Source organism: Catharus ustulatus, chromosome 6, assembly GCF_009819885.2.
Source record: "Catharus ustulatus isolate bCatUst1 chromosome 6, bCatUst1.pri.v2, whole genome shotgun sequence".
Classification (NCBI taxonomy): domain Eukaryota; kingdom Metazoa; phylum Chordata; class Aves; order Passeriformes; family Turdidae; genus Catharus; species Catharus ustulatus.
In genome coordinates this window covers 49,934,678-49,956,348 of record NC_046226.1, presented here as the reverse complement: position 1 = coordinate 49,956,348, position 21,671 = coordinate 49,934,678, and the positions used below count along the sequence as shown (strand labels likewise).

At 40.7% G+C, this 21,671-nt stretch overlaps 1 protein-coding gene across 3 annotated transcripts in view; it reads right to left on the bottom strand.

Moving 5' to 3' along the window:
* Positions 1-8,015, bottom strand: part of ABCC8 (ATP binding cassette subfamily C member 8) — a 74,392-nt gene extending 66,377 nt beyond the window's left edge. For all 3 annotated transcript variants that reach the window (XR_004418236.1, XM_033062828.1, XM_033062829.2), the window contains exons 1-3: positions 7,773-8,015; positions 6,378-6,519; positions 3,637-3,758 (exon numbers count right to left, since the gene is read on the bottom strand). Coding sequence is in view for 2 of the 3 variants with exons in the window: in XM_033062828.1 (XP_032918719.1) it covers positions 3,637-3,758; positions 6,378-6,519; positions 7,773-7,968 (460 nt within the window). In the remaining variant the exon portion in view is untranslated. The remainder of the gene's footprint in view (positions 1-3,636; positions 3,759-6,377; positions 6,520-7,772) is intronic.
* Positions 8,016-21,671: the final 13,656 nt, after the last annotated feature.

The window sequence follows — 21,671 nt, the reverse complement described above, 5'->3', positions numbered from 1 at the left end:
TTATAAAGAGCCAAACACAACATTCTCGGGTGATGAGTGGCCACTTGCTGTCACACTTCCTTAGAAGCATTTGAATTTACTTAGCTTGTAATTTTTGAATACAAGTGTATCTAAATCTGATCTGGAGAATGTTCACAGGCCACTCAAGGCTCCCTGGAAAATACAATTGTGACTCTATTCTTTCTAGATGATGTTTTTATTATCTGGCTGGTGAGTACATTTGGCTGAGAGTTTTTAGAAACTATGTCTGAGAGCTTCCACTGGTCTGAACTCCGAAGTGACCAAACCACAGAGGCACACTTACATTTACTGGACTGCTTTAGACCTATTCTAGATGCCTAAATGACCTCACTTTTTCTTGGGCCATAAGGTAAGATACCTCAACCCACAACACCAGGGTGTAGATTCTCCCCTGGGCCACACCTATGAAAAATAAGAATGTGCAACTCAGACTCTTCTACGCCTTTATTGAATTAAGTCCAATCTAAAAAGCCACCCATTTAACTGGATAGGATTAATTATTTAACCTGTGCTTGTTTGGAGAGAAGTTTTTTGTACTAAGCAATACACGGTATTTTTATGCAGGAAGTTCCATTTTAGAGAATAAACTAATTCCAAGGGGAACAAATACAACGCAAAGGGACAAAAAATTTTGAATCAGAAAAATACATCCCTGTCTAGTAGTAGGAAGGCAGTCACATAATTATGATTAGTTTTAAAAAAAGAAAATATTAAAAAAAAAAAATCATGTGTTCCCACACTACCACCCATTTCAGATTAAAGCCTCAAAGTCCTGTTGTAATTCACAGTTTTCTCCTATTAATTTTTTAGGTTTATCTTTTAAACAAAGAAAACAACTTAAAAATAGTAGAATCAGGTGCTACCATTCAGTTGTGTATTTTAAACATTGAGAAAGCAGATTTTCCAACCCAGGGTGAAAACTATTCTAAAATTAGTCCTATTTAACTGTACAAATGTTATGCAACCATGTGGTGCAAAGAGCTAATCAAAGTAAGCATTATTGTGAAAGTGCCCTGATAAACAGCACCACATGGGAACAGCTACACTCGTTGAAATATAATTACAAACCAAAATCACACAGAGAAAAACACATTCAGACCAGATCAAGGTGTTCCAAATAGTTGGGTCACTCAAGTACGTTCATGAACTCAATCAATAGCTTCAGTGAATAAATATTCCTAACCTTGTCAACTTTTTTTGATAAGAAATACTAAGAATGACTACTTCAAAATAGCCTGGGTTAAACTGAAAGGCAGGATGAGAATCAGTAGAGGAACTTTGAATCTTCCTTTTGGATACCCAAGGAAACACACTCTCAAGGTATCTGCCTCTTACTTCTTTATGAAAAGCTACAAATGGATTTGGTTTGTTTAAGGCACAGAGTGAAAAGGATCTTTAAAAAAGAGCACATCTCAAAATTCCATGGGATTAGAAAATTTTACCCTGTTCAGAATTAATGAACAGACCCTTAAGGGTCCACTGCACTGCATCAGTGAGAGTTTCCCCTGCTGGGTTTAATAGACTTTAGATAAGGCCGTATTAGTCTCTGCTTTAAACAGCTACCAACTCTTTGCAGCTGTGAGCATTCACCCTCCAGCTGAGGCAGATGATGGCCTGAAGTTTGCTGGAAATTCACTGATGCTCAGAAGCAGCAAGATGTCACATCAGCTATTCTACTTTGCACTCTGTGTGTGCAATATTAGATCTCTTCTACACAAAACCTGTTTCCCATACAACTAGCAAAAAGTTTACCAACTTAAGTTTCCCTCCTGGTTCTCATTTACCTCATCAAGTGAGGCTCTAAAGCAAAGCTGCTTCATGGCCATACTGCACTCTAGTGGGTTGACAGCTGAGTAAAGGTGGGCTCATTTGCATAAAGTGCTCATTATCTGGTCCCAGATGTCAATGCAGAGCAGTTGAAATTAAGACTGAAAAATTACAATCCTCACAGTTTGTGCAGTTAAGAACAAAGGAGTGAGACTTCCAGAAATGCCTGTCTTAGGACAAATAAAGGAAAAACAAAAGAACAAATAAAATAAAAATCAAAGACCATCAGCTTGTGAAGATTTTGGACTAAAATTCAAATCAGACAAACCAAGCTGGAAAGACTGATGGTCCAATTTTCTTTTTTGCCTAAGAGCTATTAAGACCAGATTTTCTGAGGGAGTCTATTCCTTGGAAATTCTTGCGAAATTAAAATTCATCCATAGCACTTAAGTAAGTGTTGGCATTCATTGGTATACCTTTTTAGTATTCAAGTATTGTCCAGAGTTTATCAAGCATCAGCACTCTAAACACTGAAAAAACATTATCATAAAAAAAGAAATCACTACTGAGCAGGAATTATGCAAAAATGGGTAATCAACTACCAGCTGTAACTTTGTGCTACCCTTCTCAAAGATTTAACAGCAGGAATGTGGTAGTGACACTAAATTATTTAATGCTACATTATACATTTGAAATAACAACAAAAAGCCCAAACAACAAAACAACCAAAAAACCAAAACCACAAAAAATACTGCTTGCTTTACAGGCAACTGTAATAGGCTAGCAATGCTTCCTGAGGCATAATGCCTTCCTGTGAGAAGGCATTAAAAAGACAGTGCAGAACTTATTTAAAAAGCAAATAAATGACCTCTCCTGTTCATAAAGGATAAAAAAGATCATACTTAAAAGAAAGGTACAAGAAGAAAAGCAATCCCAAATGAGAAGACAAAAGTTGCTAAGCCTGGATAGAAATCTAAGTCTTTGGAGAAGAACTTTTTTTCAGGATTTACAGCCTCTTTCTGCAGAACAGGATTCTCACTTACCCCAACATGTAGTTCAAAATAGTCTTCCAGATTTAAAAGCTTTCTCAAGTCTAGCTATTACTGACTTTTCCTCATCTGACAAAAACTAGAACAAAACTTTAATACACAGAGCTACAAAAGCACAAAACAAACTTTAGCAGGCTCTATTGATACAGAAATCCAGCTCAAAAAAAATTTGATGAGCCAGGATCACCAAAGAAATAACAAGATGTGATTAAGCATGTAGACATCCCCAGCTTGCAGTCTGCTTAAACAGATGAGAACACATGAACAATTGCATGACTGACAGCAGCAATGTTTTTTCTATAGCTACAGTTTATTCACAATCTTGCAAAATACATAGTAGGTAATTCTCATTCATAGCATTTTCCATTTAAAAGGCCTTAAAGCAGTTTTCAAAGGGAGTTTTAGGAAGCAAGAGCAAGAAGGCAGAGTAATATATTCATGACTGGAAGTCAGGGATGTCATTCCTTAACTCCTTGCATATTTCAACAGACCATGCACATGAAGATTTCTTCACTCTTGCATCACTCTTCCACACAGCAGGCTGACAAGCAGGGGGTTTGGATTTAGAGTTGACAACTGCTGCTTTTCCCCCAAAAGCAGTTTTTCCTAGAAAAGTCTTTGGCTTATTGAATCCCCAAGAACACAACACAGACTATCATTAGAAGTTAAAAGCATTAAAAATAAGGAAATGTTTGAGCATACATAGAGGGGTAGCTTTGAACATATAAGACATGGGACTGAGGAAGGAGACACACAGCACCACAGCCACACTTCCAGGTGCAGAGATTTTGAGACATACCTATTAACAGTTTGGGGAAATTGGATGTTTCAATATTGTGGTAATAGACAACTGATGTGATGGCTGCCAGGAATGCCATTCCAGCTGGCATGTACAGGTGTAAGTGGCGAGATTCAGAAACCCTTGAAAACAAAACAAACCAAAACAGTTAAAATCAAACCTCTCAGCAATTTAAATGTTTCCCCTTTAATAAATGAACTGTACCCTGAACCCAGTTTTGATGCAAGATTTTCTAACATGAGTTATGGATGCAAACCCCTCCAAGTTTTAATTGAATTTATGCTCCTAAATCACACAGCTGGATTTCAAATTCCTCTCCTGTGCTGAAAATGAAAGGTGTGGACTCTTTTTATTTCCTACTGAAATCAACTGGAACATTGTTTAAATTAGGACAAGCAGCTCATCTCCAAAATGAGAAAAGTTAATTTAAGCTAAACTAGTTTGGGAGCTGTCTATCAAAATATGCAGATAAGACCAACTGACAGCACAGTTCAAGATTTTCTACAGAAGCATTTTTTGTGGAAGTGTTTCATTTTTTCTGTTTGGGAGAAGGAACAGCACCACAGCACTGGCATTACTTACAGTGAGGTCTGTCTTCAGTGACTACAAGCCATCAAAAATAAATCTCTATAACAGAATCACCCACCTTTATGCTTTTGTCCTGTAAAGCAAAGCTGTGCTGCTGCTTTGCTTCAGGTATCAGCAGAAGGGGTCCTGCCAAATACAGTCCTTTGGGAAAACTGAAATTGTTGGACAATGTTGGTTTGTGCAGCATTCAATATAAATATGTTTTCCCCACTCTTTCCTCCTACTTATTTTCTCTTCCTTCTCTCTGCCCTTTTTTTCCTCTCACGAAGAGCATTTAGTGCCCCGTGCTATCAAGGGCTACAATTTTCTCTGTCTCCTAGCCAGCTTCACCAGAAGAAGCACCAAGATGACTTGGTCACAAACACTTAGGGAAATTCACACCTTGTCCTCTGAATGGATTTCTTCTTGCTGCATCAAACATTACTTTTGTGGAGTTTGGAGAGACAAGAGATGAAAGATCATCACAGGCCATCACATTTCTGAGAGCAGAACATTCCAAATGTCCAACAGAACCATTGGTTCAGGACAATAATTTCCTGCATCTCTGCTCTACAAAGGAGAGCCTTCCCTCGATGAAGATTGTGGTGAACTCTGTAGAGCTGGCAGGAGCCACACTCACAGCCTGTCATGAACACTGAATTCCTCTTGCTGACAAGAGCTGGATGTCAATACAGCAAAATGAGAAATGATGCTCTGAAATTCCTAGTAAAGCCAGAAGGTTTTATACATCAGGGCTGAATTCTCAGCAAGGACAAAAAAAGCCAACAAGAACAGATTTCTTCAGACAGCCTAAGCTTCAGAAGGTAACACTGCAGCAGTGGGAGGCTTTTTAAAATCTATTTATTTCACAGTTGCTGGAATTCCCCTATATAACTGTACCTCCAATAGGCTGCTTCTATTGCTGAGATGCCAAAGCCTTTAGCACCCATTTGCTGTGAAAAGGACTCACCAGCATGATCCATTTTGGTTCTTAGAAAGCTGATGAGTCTCAAAACTCTTCTATTCACTGGAGCCCTTGCCAGCCTGCTGAGTGCTTGGGAAGCACGACTGTGGGTTGGCACTCCCCCAGTAGAGCTCCCAGCTTTGATTCTCATCAGGTGACACCTATTACTTAACAGCAGTGCTCTGAGTCAAGTTATATAGCAAATAAACATAATGAGAGGCATTGCAAATGAGAAAAATAAAGGAGAAATCTCAAAGCAGGAGATTTTGCTCTGAGCATCCCACACCCTGATAACTCTGAATAAGCAAGAGAAAAATTCCTTTTAAAAAAAAACTGGCACCAAGAAACATCCTATTTATATATGTTTAAGAGAAGATAAAAGAATAATGATGATATAATTTTCTACACCAGAAGTCTGCAGTGCATTTCACACTGGTTGGTGGATACTTGTTATATAGATGGCTAATTGGGGAGGTTTTCTATTTAATGAGGAGCTTCCATTTCATAATCCTTGGGTTCAAATTCACAATCGTTATGAAAAATCATGCCTCTCTTCATAGGAAGAGATCATATTCATTGTTATATAATTAGCTTTTTTCATAATAAATCACTCTCCTGTATCACTTGTTTCACTTGGAATAATTTTTTTCCACAGATTTCTGTTGAGTGACACCCTAAACTGAGTAACAGATGATGGCTCATGCTCACATAATATGAGCTGCTCTGCTCCAGGTAACAATAAGAGATATAGTGCACAATCATCAGATGAAACTCTGTGAGGTGTGACACAAGGCCCAGCAGATTCATTCCTTTTATTTAGATGAAAACAACTCAGTTTGGGGGTGAATGTTGTGACCCCCTGGGAGTTCCTCTTAATTAAGGACTGTGGGACTGGGTCCTTGGACATAAAACATATCATGAAAATGTCACCATCTGCTTGAATCATTAGGATTTATCTGTGATTACTCTTTGGAAAGACAGTGTCATTAAGCTGAACTAAAAATTATGAAGGTCAGTTGTGCATGTGTACATCACTTGGCAAGGTCTGTGGAATTTCTGGTACAAGGTTGGTAGGTTAATCACTAAGAAAACAGATGATATGTTCATAACCACAAGGAATATGGTTTAGATGAGAGTTTAGGGAGGAAACAGCCACCCTGAAACCTTTAAATGGCTCAGTGCTACCAGGAGAAGGCAGATATACACTTACCCATCAGACACTATGCCCTCTGCAATTTCACACACCAGCACAAACAGGAGGATAAAAGTCAGTATCCAGCGTAAATTGTGGCCAGGAAAATGAAGCCATGTACTGTGATGTATATGTACTTTGGAACTCTGACTTCCCCATCCTAAAAGAAAAAAGAGATTTATAGAGAGCTTTCTAAACAAGAGTGACATATAAAGTTCCTGCTTACAAAAAACCCAAAACTATATATTTAACAGCCATGCATTCCAACACTGACACAGCTGTGTTGTTAAACACACGTGTATTTGAATATTATCAGAACGGTGCTCTCATTACCTCACTTCAAAGGGAATAAAATCAATAATTCAGACAGGACACAGCCTTAAATTCCCATACTTCTAGCAACTTACTATCAAGTAATTATGTGCACTAAGCATTTTTCAAATCTATTCACAGCTTAAATGAGCAACATATTAGCGTCTAGACAAATACACACAACACTATAATAGATATGCACAAACACTGTAATAAATGCACTACTTCTTTTCCCTTCGATTCTTTTAAAAAGTTACCAAAAAAAAAAAAAAAAAAAAAAGGATAAGGTGTGAAGCTTTATCTCACTAAAAATTAGCAATACTGAGAGATTCCAGATAAGCGCAGAGAACCCTCAGCAGCTCTGAGCTGACCCCGTTTTCACAGCCGTGCTGGCTGCTATTCCTCCCCGGACCCTTTCCCATCCCCGTGCCCGGGTGTCACTCCAGCCCGTGCCGCGGGCCGGTCCGGGCTTGGCAGGACGGTACCCGGAGCAGTGACAGCCCTGTGTGCTGAAGCACCGGGCCACCTACCGGCCCCGCCGGGCTTGTGACACCAAATCACAGCCGCCCCAGGCACCGCAGGACCGTAATGAGATGGGGCAGCCAGGCGGCTGTGACCCCGCACTAATTTCTGGGAGCAATATCTCCTAACGCAACACTCACTTGTCAGCTGTCCTAATAGCACCTTTATTTCTGCTTCCCGACACAACCGGCAGGGCAAACCCTGCGGTGTGCTGCAGCATCGCGCGGTGCTGCCCTGCCTGCCCAGGGGATTCACCGGCGGCCAGCCCCGACAGACGGACACGGGAGCGCTCCCGGGCGGACAGCGGGCGGTGCGGGGCAGCCCGGGCACGGGGAGCATCCCGCATCCCGCAGCGCATCCCGACAGCAGCGCAGCCTCACGGGGGCAGGGCCAGGCCGGGGACACGGCAAGGGGACAGCAGGCGGGCCGGGGGAACCGCGGCACCGGGAAACCCACGGCGAGACAAAGCCGGGCGGGGGGACACGGCAAAGCCACGGCCGGGGAGAGCGGCAGGAGGGACAGCGGGGCAAACAGCAGAGGCACAGGCGGACAGGGGAAGGGAGAGCCGCAGGCACCCACCGATGAAGAGGATGGGGAAGGTGATGAAGAGCAAGAAGACGTGCGGCACCACGTTGAGCGCATCCACGAAGCAGCCGTTGTTGAGCACGCCGTGGTCCACGTTGTAGGCGGTGGAGTTGCCCTCGTCTCCGCAGAACGCCAGGGCCATGGCGGGACCCTGCGCGCAGCCCGGCGCTGCCTCCGCCTCCGCGCACATCAGGCGGGGCCGGCGCGGCCGCGGCTCTGCCCGCACCTGCCGGCAGCGGCGCCGGCCCGGCCCGGCCCGGCCCCGCTCCGCCCGCCCGGCACCGGCACCGCCCCCGAACCGCCCCGGCACCGCCCCCGAACAGCCCCGAGCCTTCCCTTCCCTTCCCTTCCCTTCCCTTCCCTTCCCTTCCCTTCCCTTCCCTTCCCTTCCCGACCCGTGTTCCAGGGCTCTCGGGGCTCGGTGTTGAGTGCTTTATGCATCGTTAATATGACAGGACATTAAATATCCAACACTTAATTAGAGATGGCAGAGGAATCACAGATTAAGGGGATTGTGCTCTTTCAACCTTGTCAGCTTTTGCTTTTTTCCTCCACAATGATAAAGACCTTATTAGATTAAATCATGTATTCAGGTATACTCTCCTCCCAAAGGAGACTTCAACATTACATCCTGAACAGCTGTTGTGTTTGTGCCCTACCTTTTTTTCACCCCTAAAATGAGTTAAACCCTGTTTTTCCACCAAGACTGCCTCAGTCTCTGAGAATCAGACCATTAATTTGAGTGGGCTCCAAATCACTCCCTAAGCATTTTTATATACACCAAAATAATCTACAAATCAAACTTTCTAACCCCTTTTATTCTTCAGTAGCAGTTAGGCTCAGCTGAGCCAAAGCCAAACAAAATCTCTGATCAAATACCTCTCTACTGGGGGATAGCACTGGAAATTAAATGTGATGTGCATCAGAAGTCTGCCCCTGGCACACACTTCCCAGCACAGGCTGAATCGATGTCCAAGATTCAAACATCTCTGGTGCACAGCCATGAAATACTCAGCAGAAAGATTCATGACCAAATCCTTTCCCTTGGAACTCCTTTCATTCCTACTGGTGCTTTTCCATCGCTTTGCTGAGTATCTAACACAACTTAATGCATCCTACAGAGAAATGCAAACAAATAATGCCCATATATCCGGGCACCACTCTTCAAAATGCAAAAGCTGTGAGTTGGCTCAATGCTTCTAAGGGAAATTAACCCATAAATGAAAAATTTCCTTCTTCCTTCAACGTAACAAGATACATTCATTTTCTAGGACAGACAGCTTCACTAATAGACCTGAAAATTACTTTTGTCATGCTTCTGTATTGATCTTGCTGTTGGACAGGAGCAAAGAAAAAGCAATTCTCTGCATGGAATGTTATTTCCTATATATGGTCTTTTGGAGCTACAGCAATGTGGTTAAGAACAAAAATTAAAAGACAAACCCCAAGCCAAATCCTGTGTATATGTATTCTCAAATGTGAAAGTTACACCCACACTGGAAAGACTATAATTATTTTAAGTTTTGGACAGAATCCAGCATTCATTTGAGCTTCTGGTCAAGCTCAGCTCTGTTATCCTAATAGTTATTTAATAAACAGTATGAGCAGTTTACATGCAGATAATTTAAAAGTCATTTATATTTCAGCATTTCCTGAGTCCCCAAGTGAGACAAGATCTCTGTGTTGCATATGAAGCAACAATGAACTCTTGGCAGTTTACACTATGGAAGCTGAAATCATGGTTAATATTTGTGGAAGAAATAACTGTGGCCAGAGAATTTAACACAGAAATTAAAGTTTGCCATCATCTGCAAAGAAATCCAAGAACTGAGCACACATACCCAGCCTCTGCATGTTTTCTGAACCTTTAGACCATCTTCCTTTACAACAAGGCATCAGTCACAAGACTGAAAAAACTGTGTATCTTAAACAACAAAACATCAGGAAACTCCATGGTTTTGAATTTGAAATTTATCTTTTCAATGATTTTCAGACACAGCCTGGATTACATAGTTAATGTGGTGGCTTAAAATGAATGTTCTCAATTCAGGTCCTACAACAGAGCTAAAGCTGAGTCAGAAACGTGCTGGCAATCTGACCAGAGAGATGGTGGATTAAATGGGGAATTAATGACTTAATGAAATACAGAAAAAAAACCCAGACTGACAGAAATCAAAACAGTAAACTGAAATTGGTAAACTGAGCATTCATAGCAAAAAGCAGGGATACACACACACACACACACACACACTTTAAATAACTGAAACTTCTAATAACAGTGTTCCAATTTTGTCCCTACTGTTACAATGAAATAAAGTGAGCAATCTGCGCAAATACTGGTTTTGCTTACTAAAGCGCGAAATAACAATTCCTTATTCATTCACAAACGGTGAAAGCCATTTTCTGACTTCACAGAATAATGCTAAGACAGAGTTTGATCCTTTTCTTAGGAAAGGCTTAGATGTGATTGTGGCATCAAAGGACGGCACCTTCCTACCCACACTATCTCTGCTGGTCCCGTGGGCTTTGGAGCAGGTCACAGAGGAATAGTTTCTTTCTCAAAACTGTAATTTCTTTGTGAAGCAAAATTCCTTTTCAAAGTACAGAAAAGGCAAAGAAAATATGAAACCAACAGGTAGACAGCCACGTTTATCTGCATGTTGCAAATGCAATCTAATTTTCCACTGAAGTCCCTTTACATCTTATTTCTCTTACTCCTGACTATTTCCATTTCAAAAGAAGTCACTTTCCTACTTCACTATTTCAGTGTATGTTAGAAATGAGACATCAAGTTAGATACTGGCAGCTGCTAGCACATTCAGTAGGTGACTGGAAATAGTTTAAAAGCATTTTGATTATATAAAATTGATTTCCAGAGATACAAGGGCAATACTTTTAACTCAAGGAAAAATCACTTTTTATGCTTGCCTTGGACTTTTACTTTGTCGACAGGATGCAGACAGGTTTTGGTTTTGTAATAAAGCACCGAGGCTTCAGAATTCAGTTGTTTTTAACAGATATTCATTTATGTGAGAGCTTTCATTTTTTCTTTCCTACTTTTGTCATTTGTTTCTCATTCCTCTTATTCAGCTGCTTCACACTGAACTCTCTTTTGCATCAATGAAATGCTCTCTACCTAAAAATCATGGTTTGTTACTGTAGATAACTATGCAGCTTTGTGCTTTTTTTTGCATCTAGAAACACAGATAGAAAAACCCCCCAAAATTTGAAAATTCTGAACAGCCACAGCCCATGTTCAAAGTTATGATAGTTAGGTATCATGCAGGCATCATGCAGGAAAATTCCAATTGCCTGTGTATTTTAAAGTCATTAATGAGACAATTATAAATAGGAAATTTAAGAAAACATGCTAACAAAGCAGACTCTTATTGTGATTTAGAATTAGCTAAACAATATCCACTAAACTGTGGCTTCTGGTTCCTATTAAATTCGGCTCCTGAAGAAGAGAGAAAAAGCAATATACATGTGTGGCAGGAAGTCACCAATCCCTTTCTGAAGCACATTGGGAAAGGCTGAGGGAAAAAAGGGGAAAAAATCACCTCCAGAGAAAAGTGTTATTTCATTCTTGTGAAACAAACAACTCCATCCTATCATTTCATAGAAGACATCATTTGACCAAAAAAAAACAAAAACAAAAACAAAAACAAACAAACAAAAAAAACCACTTCAGAAATTTCTTTGAAAAATAGTCTAAGGTGCTGCTATTAAAATTCATGCAATAGGCATAGTTCCAAGTCCCCTCCTATGATCAGGAAGACCTTCACCAGAGCAGGTTGCTCAGAGCTGCATCCAGCCTGGCCTTGAACACTGCCAGGGAGGGGCATCCACAACTTGTCTGGGCAACCTCTGCCAGTGCCTCACCATCCTCATAGTGAGGAATTTCTTCTTGATATCTAAACTAAACCTGCCCTCTTTCAGTTTAATAATAGTGCAGAGATTCACAGAAATAGCTGTTTTTCTCTAAATAAGCCTTATTAATTTTTAATTACTGTCCCTCATTAAAAATTAAGAAAGAACTTATGAGTAAGCAGATCTATCTTTGAGTGGAAACAAAATACAAACTCTTTGTAGGGCAGTCATCTTCAGGCAAACACTCAGACAAGTTTTAGATTGGAACTGCTTATCTTTGAGTGTGTTCAGACATCTTGTGGCTTCAGCCATATCAATGACCTCCATCATTAAGTCATTTTATGAAGCACATTCTCCAACATCCAATATAACATCCAGCCAGTTAATCTTGCTTTGAACTAGCTCCTCAGTTTAACAGTAGCTTCCTGGTCAGGTAGAGCCAGAGCAGTGTTGGCTTGGCCCCTGAAACCTGGTGAAAAATCTCACTTTTCTGTTCATTTACTCTCCTATGCAGTGTTAAACGAACACTGGCGTACTTGGGGCTACCTGGCACAACTCAGGGTGAATCACCTGAAGGGCTGTGAGCTCTTTCCCTTACCAGCCTGACCTAAGGATATTCCTGATGCTTCCCTGCCCTCCTGCATCACCAGGATTCTCCACACCAGCAACAACAACCCTAAACCAACTTTCTATTCACTCCTGACTATCCTTGTGCACAGATGAACTTTTACAATCTCTGCATGATCTCACTGATCACCTCACACCTTAGTTTCACCTCCAGGATCTAAATGGTTAATGTTTTGAGTACTCCCTGTGTAGTACTTGTAGTACAAGTGTTGTGTTTTCCTCTGGGGAATAAGCTGAGTGCTGTGAACTAACCCGTGCCAATAAACAACTCGCGTGCTGGCTCCAGTGTGGGATTCTTCAGCAAATATTATTTTAGTTACTGATTCAGTTCAGTGCTGTTATGATGCTCCCCTTGCATAGAAAAGATTATTCTGCCTGTTTATATTAAGAGAATTACATGCACTAACAAATAACTATAACATATATCCAGCATTAATTTCCAAAAGCTAACAGGGGTAAAAGTCATTGGCCTTTCTTGGAACCCTTTCAAAAACCACAAATTAAGACTGAAAACTAAGATTTGAATTGTTTTTTGAAGATTATTAGAAACAAATGAAAGATGTCATCTTTCTTTTTCAGAATATAAAACAGTTTTCTGCTTAGGCACACAGCGTTTTAGTTGATTTATTTGTTGACCACCAGGAATTGTTCCACACTACCCTCAATTTCTACAGTGGGAAAATTGACATAACAATTAGAGAGAAACAAAGGTATCAGTTCAGACTTGGATTTGGAATGTGTTTATCCTGTGCTGCTATTTGACCAAATTATGCAGAAATTTTTTATGCAGAAAAGAAAGGGTGCTGTAGTTTAATGAAGTTTTGCCCTTCAAAATTTTCTTCATTCTATTTTCAAGAGCTAACAATGTAGCATTTATTCCAGTTTTTAAAATAATGACAAAAATCACATTATGAATTTATAAAAAAACCCCAAAACAAGGGGTTTGTTCCTGTATAGCAAATACTGTTAATTCCCTGTTGTGGTTTATCACATGCCTAATTAATTTTAAAAGGCCTATTTCAGGAGACATTTCTCTTGAGCTCAACCCACATGCAGAATGCATTTGGGATTTTCAGAGGCTCAAGGGAGTTAAAACAATCAATACCCATAAAAAATATAAAGAAAATTAATTTAATAGTTTAGTAATTAAGCTTACAGCCAGTAGTATTTTTTTTCTATAATTTTCCTATTTTCATGATGATTTGAACCTGAAGCTCATTATCTCTTGAAGTTGTACAGTGGTTTTTTGTACAGTCAAGTGCTCTACCTGGATTTATAGGTGTGAAGCTCTGCAGGAAATTAAATTGTCTATGACACCTTTTCCTTGCAGCAGTAATTCCTGAATATCCTCACTTAGGGCAGATGTCCACAGCCTCAACCCTCAAACCAAACAGAGATCCTCTGCTCTGGGTAACAATTCTTTATTCAATATTTAGGAGGACCTGAGTAGCTTTTGTAAAAAGGCAGAAAGAAAGAGACAGCTGTACAACTCCCTCCAGTCTTGAAATTTGGCATTATTTTTCACTCTCTATAGCAAGAGAAAAATATTTTCTTACATACTCTATAAATTTGTATAGGAAAGTTAAAAATTAGTGACAACGATAAATAAGACTGCCTGAGTACCAAACCTTCTAAAAATCCCCTTAAGCTGGGCAAAATAGTGCAGAGACAAGGGGGCTAAAACAATTGGCAAGTTTGGATCACATTTAATTAGTGTTTATAGTCAAAGAAAAGAGGGGAAATTCTGAACTCCTCTAAAGGAGCAAAAGCAAATAACAGAAAGTAACACCATGGCAGTCACAGGAAACAGGCTTTGGTGAGACAGGCCAGGCTTCCAGCCTCTGGACAGCAAACAGGGTGTCCTTAGGATTCAGGGTCATGGAGTGTCTCAGCTGTTCGTGCAAATGTCACAGGTCCTTCACACTGTGAATAACACAGAGCAGTCACCTCACAGACTGACCCTGAGCCCGGCATTTTGAACATCCTTCACTCTTACAACAAGGAATTCCTCAAGTGGCTGGAATAATGGAGTGGTTGTGGATAGTCAGGTGAGTTTTAAAGTGTTACAGGCCCTGGGGTGAGGCCACGTCACACCAGGGAGGTCAGTGCTGGGGACAGCAGCTGGGCATGAGCCAGCAGTGCCCAGGTGGCCAAGAAGGCCAAGGGCATCCTGGCTGGATCAGCAATGGTGTGGCCAGCAGGGCCGGGGCAGGGATTGTCCCTCTGCACTGGTGAGGCCACACTGAGAGTGCTGGCTCCAGTTCTGGGCCCTCGCTGCAGGAAAGACACTGAGGGGCTGGAGTGAGTGCAGAGGAGGGAAATGGGAGCTGGGGAAGGGTCTGGGCACAAGTCCTGTGAGGAGCAGCTGTGTTCAGCCTGGAGAAATGGAGGCTCAGGGGAGAGCTCATCACTCTGTAGAACTGCCTGAAAGGAGGCTGGAGACAGGTGGGGATTGATCTTCTCCTAGTAATAAGCAATAAGATGAGAGAAAATAGCTGAAACTTGTGCCAGGGAAAGTTTAGATTGGATATTAGGAAACATTTCTTCACCAAAAGGGTTTTCAGGCCCTGGAACCGGCTGTTCAGGGAAGTGGTTGAGTCTGCATCCCTGGGGTTATTTAAAAGCCATTTAGATGTGGCACTTAGGGACATGGTTTAGTTGTGGACTTGGCTGTGCTGGGTTAAGGGTTGGACTTGACGACCAAATCTTTTCCAAACTAGCGATTCTGTGATTCTGCTTTTACTCCTACATAGGATAATTCTCTCTCGGAAAACAACAATGTGTAGAGTTGGGACAATGTTTAACACATATCAGGAATCTGATACTGAGTGGCACTTACATGCACTATTCTAATACAAGTGGTAGCAATCAATTCTAGATATCCACATCAATTCAGGATGTAAAGCAGCTGCAGATCTCTCTATAAGAACTGCCCTGAAGAAAGTATGAGCTATTGGCAGCAATATGATGTACCCATTATGAAAACTCCTATAATTAAAGAAAAATCTACACTGTTGCAGTAAGAAAAAAAAAGTTGGAAAAGTTCTTTGTGCTCCTCATAATGGTTATAAAGAGAATAATTCCTGTTTCTTTCAGAAGTAGATTTCCCCTCAGGACATGTATTAGTTTTTCCTGACTGGCAATACCACAAGGCTGAAGATAATGTTTTATATTGTAAATCTCTTCTCAAGAGAGAAGCCATATTCTTTTATTGTAGATTTTCTGAAAAAAAACCAAAAAATTTTCTCGAAGCTGAATGTTTTCATAACAGCATATGTTGCACTGTCTGAGTCTATAGCATTAGCTGTGTAAACAATGCTGACTGGTGAGTGTGGCAGTCAATTTGTAGTGTGCAAAAACTATAAACAACTGTGATTGATAGAGCTGAAATCCTGCTGAGAATATAATGAGAATTGACCAGTAACATGAATGAATGCTGTACCAGGTTCCATAGTTTTTAGAATAAATAGCCTATGAGACCAGTTTGCAAAACATAGTAGATAGAAAGGCCTTTCTTTACAGGAATTAGTTTGTAGTGAGTTTGCAGAGTTTCTTTGGGTAGAGACTCATCCTAAAACAGTCTCAGGTATTTTTCAGCCTAAGTTTCCCAGCAGGTACCTGGGCAGCCATGTGCTGGCACCAGCCTCCTTGGCTTCCCACCTGACACTAGGAGGGGATGTGTCAGAGCCATCTATGTAGGGCACAATTCCCACACTCTGATCTTGCCTCCCACATGGGATTATTCCCGATTCTCTCTCTCTCACAGCTGTAGGTATCCTTTCTCAGCACGCTTTCCCCAGGCTATATTTGTCTCCTGTGATAAGGCAGCAATACGAGCCAGTGGAAACGTTCTGCACGTCTGCATTTTGGCAGCCCAAACGGGGAGGGCGATGTCAAGGCTCAGCCATGGAGGTTTTTCACGTGCAACTCTCAGCTGTCTGTTTTTCATCTGCAGTGTAACAGCAACGCAGTGGAGACAAGAACAGCCACATCCAGCTGGAGAGCACTGGCAAGGGATGATTCTCTCGTGTGCCAGGGACTCATCCTCAGGACGTGCTCGCAGTAACTGGGCAGAAAAAGTAAGATTGCTTGTTACATGTTCCCAGTCCTAGAACTGGCCATGGCTTCTCTAACAAACTGAACTTAAGTTCTGAATTGATTGTTCTTTTCACCACATCATAAAAAAGCATTTGCCATTTCCCCGTTTGCTTGTAGTTTGGGCAATGAAGGCTCAAGATATTCTAAGATGAGGAAAGGGTCATGCTACAACTAGATAAAAACTCCTCTCTCTGTCACAATTGGGAACACAGCTGGCTATAGTGATCATTGTCCTGTGATTAAGAAACCACATCAATATTAAAGAAAGAATAGTTGAGATTTCATACTCAAATGTTATCTGCTTACTAGATAAATGGTGATATCCCTTGTATAAAAGTCACTTGCATTGTCCTAGTGCAAAGAATGGTAAGAATTTTGTCCCTTTGTGTCATTTAGAATTCTAACCACTTTCCCCCATCTATTTACTATGGCATTTTAAACATCTGTTCATGTACACACGAGTTTAAAGACATCATTAGAAAAGGCAATACCAGGTAATTTTATCCTTGAGAAGTTTTACTGTTCCTGATGTACTTCAATAGCATAATAGAAAAAAAAATCATCTCTGCATCTGTTTGTCTGGCTAGAGGCAAAAAAATATAAATATTGCTACAGTTGACAACAAACAAACAAACACAGCTTTCCTGCAGCAATACAATATGGGACAAATCATTACAACTTAATGGCAACTTAATACACTCAATTAACTTTTCCCTGTGAATGACTCAACCACAAAATATGCCCACCACCTCTGTTTCAATCAGCCCTATGAGTGTTAACAGAAATTTGTTGCAATCAAATTCTCCACGAAGAAAAACATTATAAATTATGTTGCACCCACCTGTAAATTCTGAAATGATTGATGAGAAATTTATACGTTACTTGGAAAAAAGACTTGTGTGTCCTCTCAGTCTGGATCCTTGCTACCTATGTCACTCCTCTGCATTTAGATGGAGCTTCCTGATTCCCACTGAGGAAGAGTATGCAATTTCTTCTGTCCTAGTAGGTTAATAGCATTCAGAGATCTGCTTCAACATCATTTTTTGTGAATAATTTAACAGGAACATGCATTTCTCTTTCTTTCCCTCTGTCCTTCCTTGAGGTTTGAATTGCTGCTAATTAAAATCTGTTAGTGGGTGTCTCCACTCTGAAAATTCTACATTTTATTGTGGGGGGAAAAAAAGAATAACAAAAATACTAACATTTACAAAGTTATAATCTACTTAGTTTCATAGGATAACCTGAGAAGTTATTTCAACCTGTCAGGGAAATACTTATTACAAAATTTTAGTCAAAGCTTGAATTTCTCTTGAGTATTTCTAAAAATGTTTTATATCTAGTTTTCTTTGCACTCTGTTAAGTGGCATTAATCCTCAAGAGTCTCCAGCTGTTGCCAGCATGAACATGGGCTCTCAGTGCTAAAGCATCCAGAACTGCTTAGGGGAAAGGCAAAGGGAAGAGAAAAAAAATTCAAGAAAAGTAGTTTGAAACTCTCTTGGTTTTACATGCATATGTGTAGCTTTGCATAAAGAAAAACCACTAGCAACTTTCCCTCTCGCTTCCTTGCTGTTTAGAAAAGTCCTTGTCTTCAAAAAGGCTGTCTGGTTTCTATCTTGCTTAGTTTATGTTGGGAGAACCTCAGTGTCTTTCTCCCAAACTTTACTCTAAGCACCATATAAACAAACTCTGTTATAGCTATTGAAGACTAATGAGTTTTACTGATGTTTGGAAGAGAAATGGTGAGAAAAGATAAGATGAGGACAAGCCAAGAAAATGGGCAGTGGGAGCTGGTGGGAGGAATAACCTTTGAAGATTACTTGAGAAAATGAGGAGGAACTAAAATTCAGTATGAATACTAGAACTTTAGTATTAACAAGTTTCCATACTAAGCAGGACTAAGTCATAATTTCCTTCAGATTTTGCCTTCAGGCTTCCATCCAGCAAAATACTTAAGCCTGAGCAGGATTATTGAACTCAACCTGTGTCAGTGGGATTGGCCCATATACTTAAATTTAAGCATGTACTGAAGTGCTTTGCTTGTTTCAGTCTATGATTGCTTTCTAAGTGGCAAACATCTATCAGGCACCATTCAGGTGTGCAAGGGATACCCTTGCTTGTCATGCAACAGGTTTTGTGAATCATGAAGCAACTCTCTGCAGGACATCAGACTCCATGTTTTTTCCATGTAGACAAACATTCTGAGTTCAAGAACAGCCACTCAGAATTACATATCTAAGACCTGCCAGTCTGTATCTTACTTAATTCCTTAAAACTTCCTTCTGGTGGTTTTTACACTATTATGGTATGCATCCAGTACAGTTTGGAGAACACTTTTTTCCTTAACTGTAAGCCATGATCCTCTGAAGCTTCACATGTCAAAAACTTCCTTTCTAGAGAACAGAAATTTTATTGATTGCTTTTCCTATGTCTGTCTCCACTCCCTCTTTCATTCTAGATGATTTCAGTAGAGACCAAAAATAGCCCAAGTTACCTTGTAAATATAGGTAGACCCTGATTCTCATCAAAGTCACATGCTATTATCTGTGTCCTTCAATAATGCATCAAATCTAGTCATAGAGGAAGAAGTATTCCAGCAGAGGCCCCCAGTATTCCAGCAGAGGCAAAACTTTAGATGCCCTCCCTAGGAAGAAGGAAAGAAAGCACCCTAGACAGTCTCCTTAAAATAAGTTAGCTGTGACCTGTGAACAGCCCACCTGGAGCCACCTCAGATCTCGTCTGCAGAAAAGAAATTTTGAAATCTGATCCAGAAATTTCTGTCAGTCAAAAATGCAGAAACCTCCTGACAACAAGGACAATGGCAAAAGATAAAATTGGCAGGCAGCAGAAAAACACTGAAGGTCAATCTCAGTATGAGGATCTAGCTTCATAAATTGATTACAAGGGACTCATCTGATTTATAATTTTAAGGGTCAGGTACTCAAATTTAAGGCACTGACTTTTCTACACTACATCTTGTCCTTAGATGGTGTAAAGGTATCTGTTCATATCAACAGAGATCCCATGGGGATGTTTCTGTGGTCAAAGATGACTAAGAATTCAATAGCAGCTACCCAAAGCCTTAACACACTTTATCAGGGTCAACATACAGAGGAGAACCTCTATCAGCTATTGCATATCAAGCTCCTTACAACCACATAGGCATCCTTTGACACAAAGCCATGATTTTTCACTCTTTTCTTTAATGGTGAGAGGGATTATAACAATTTATTTCTATTCAGAGGTTATGTGTCATGTTTGTGAAGTGCTGAGATTATTTGTACACGTGTGCTCCTCAAATAAAGTTGATTTTAAAAAGCCTTACTGGTGTATGTACATGCATACACCCCTCTTTATGTTGTACATTTGTTTGTGAATAGAGCATTTTAAACAACCCCATAGGTTCTCTGAAATGTATGCACAATTTCTAAAAGAGGCCATGGCCACGTGATAAATAGTAGCTAAATGATGAATTAGCAGAATGGGAGTAATAACTAGATCAAAGACCTCCCTATGTTGATATCCATATGAGTAATAAACCATGGTATTTCCTATCCTGTAATGCCTGTCATGGTTCTGATCCATAGGGTCTCACGTTATTTGCCTGCACACAGGCACGCACAGGCTCACAGAGCAGATGTGAAAGTCACAAGTCTCTAATGTAATTCATACTCCAGTTCAGCAACTGTGAGGGGTTTGCTAAAGACAACGTGGCCAAGAAATTCCTGAGAGAATAAGAATGGTTGTTAACAGTTCTGAGAAAGTCTTCCTCTGGGTTATTATCCCATAGACAGAGATAGTGGGGCTTGGCAGTCTTAACCAAACAAACAGCTCTGAGAAACTACACATAATCCCTCTGAGATTACAGCAAATGAAAAACAAAAAACCATCTTTTCTTAAAAGTGGCTCGAAGCGTTCATGATACTGTCAGTGAAGTACTTGGACTTCTTCCTGCTTTGTGCATCAGGTCACAGTTTCCATACTCCCAAAGGAAACTGAGTATTGGCTGAACAAGAGAAACTCCATTTACTGTTATCTTTTCAAAGCTGGCCTTGTTGAACGGGGGTGAGGCACAGGCACATGTAATGAGTGACATCCACTAAAGAACAGTGCAGCAGCAGCTCAAAATGGACACCTCTGTTTAAATTATTTACACCTGCTCACACACATCAAAGTCACTGAAAGCGAAGCTGCTTGAAAAATAAATTCTCTTGTAGCATTTTCCAACCCCTTGAGCTAGCCGGCAGATGAAAGATGGGATGCAGTTCTAGGGCACTGAAAGTCAGAAATACAGTAAAAAACTACCTGGCTAATGGCTTAAGGTCATTTTAAGATTACACAAGTGCCAAGCTCCTTTCTCCTGACACCACCTCCTTACATTGCCTAAAGCAACTCTGCCATCCTAACACAGGTTAAACTCTCAATACAACACTTGCTTAATATACCTGGAGTACTGGGCAGGAACTCTTTCCTCAACTGTCTCTCATGCATTTTAAGCTGTATCCAAGAAAATCAAGTTAACAGGGTAGATGGAGAGAAGAAAGATAGTTCTGTGACTAAGAAGCAAGGCTACAACTCAACTGCTGGTACTCCCACAGATTTCCCAGCTCAGTCTTCTGTGCTCCTTCTGTCTCTGAAAAAAATAACGCCAGTAGAAATAGTTCTAATATCTAACCTCTGAGTTGTGTTGTGTTGCTTAGTGTGCTGAGACAGTGTTTAGCACAATCAAGCACTCAAGTTCGTTACTGGTGCATTACTGTGGCTCTGTATTTGCTGGTACAAAATACCAGAGCAGCCCTTGGGAGAGCATTGGATAGCACCACTCATCTCTCTGATGCATTGTCATACGGTCCAGATGGCTGCAGTATGTAGGCAACTGGGAACCAAAGCAGCAGGAGAAGTACATCCTGCTGCAATTTCCCTTCTGGTGCTTGATGTGTTCAGCATTTAGATCAGTTTGTGGTTATGAAGTCTACAGGCCTGGGTAGATGCACGCTAAGACCTAGCAAAAAAAATACGCTGTAGGAACTGGGGTAGCTTGCCAACTATCAATGACCAGATTTGCCCCCAAAAACTCCATAAAAGATTACTGCAGTTCAGCCAAGGGAAAATTCCCTTCTGTGCAGAGTGAATTTCAAGCTCCATAAGGGTGGCAATCTCTTGCAAGTGATTCTGTTATTGAAGTAAAACTCAGAAGTCTGTGTACCTGAGCAGCTTAACTATTACTATGATGTACAAACCCAGAGACAAATAGGAAACTAGACTTCTTCCATTTGGCAAATGCAATTTTATTTCTGGATT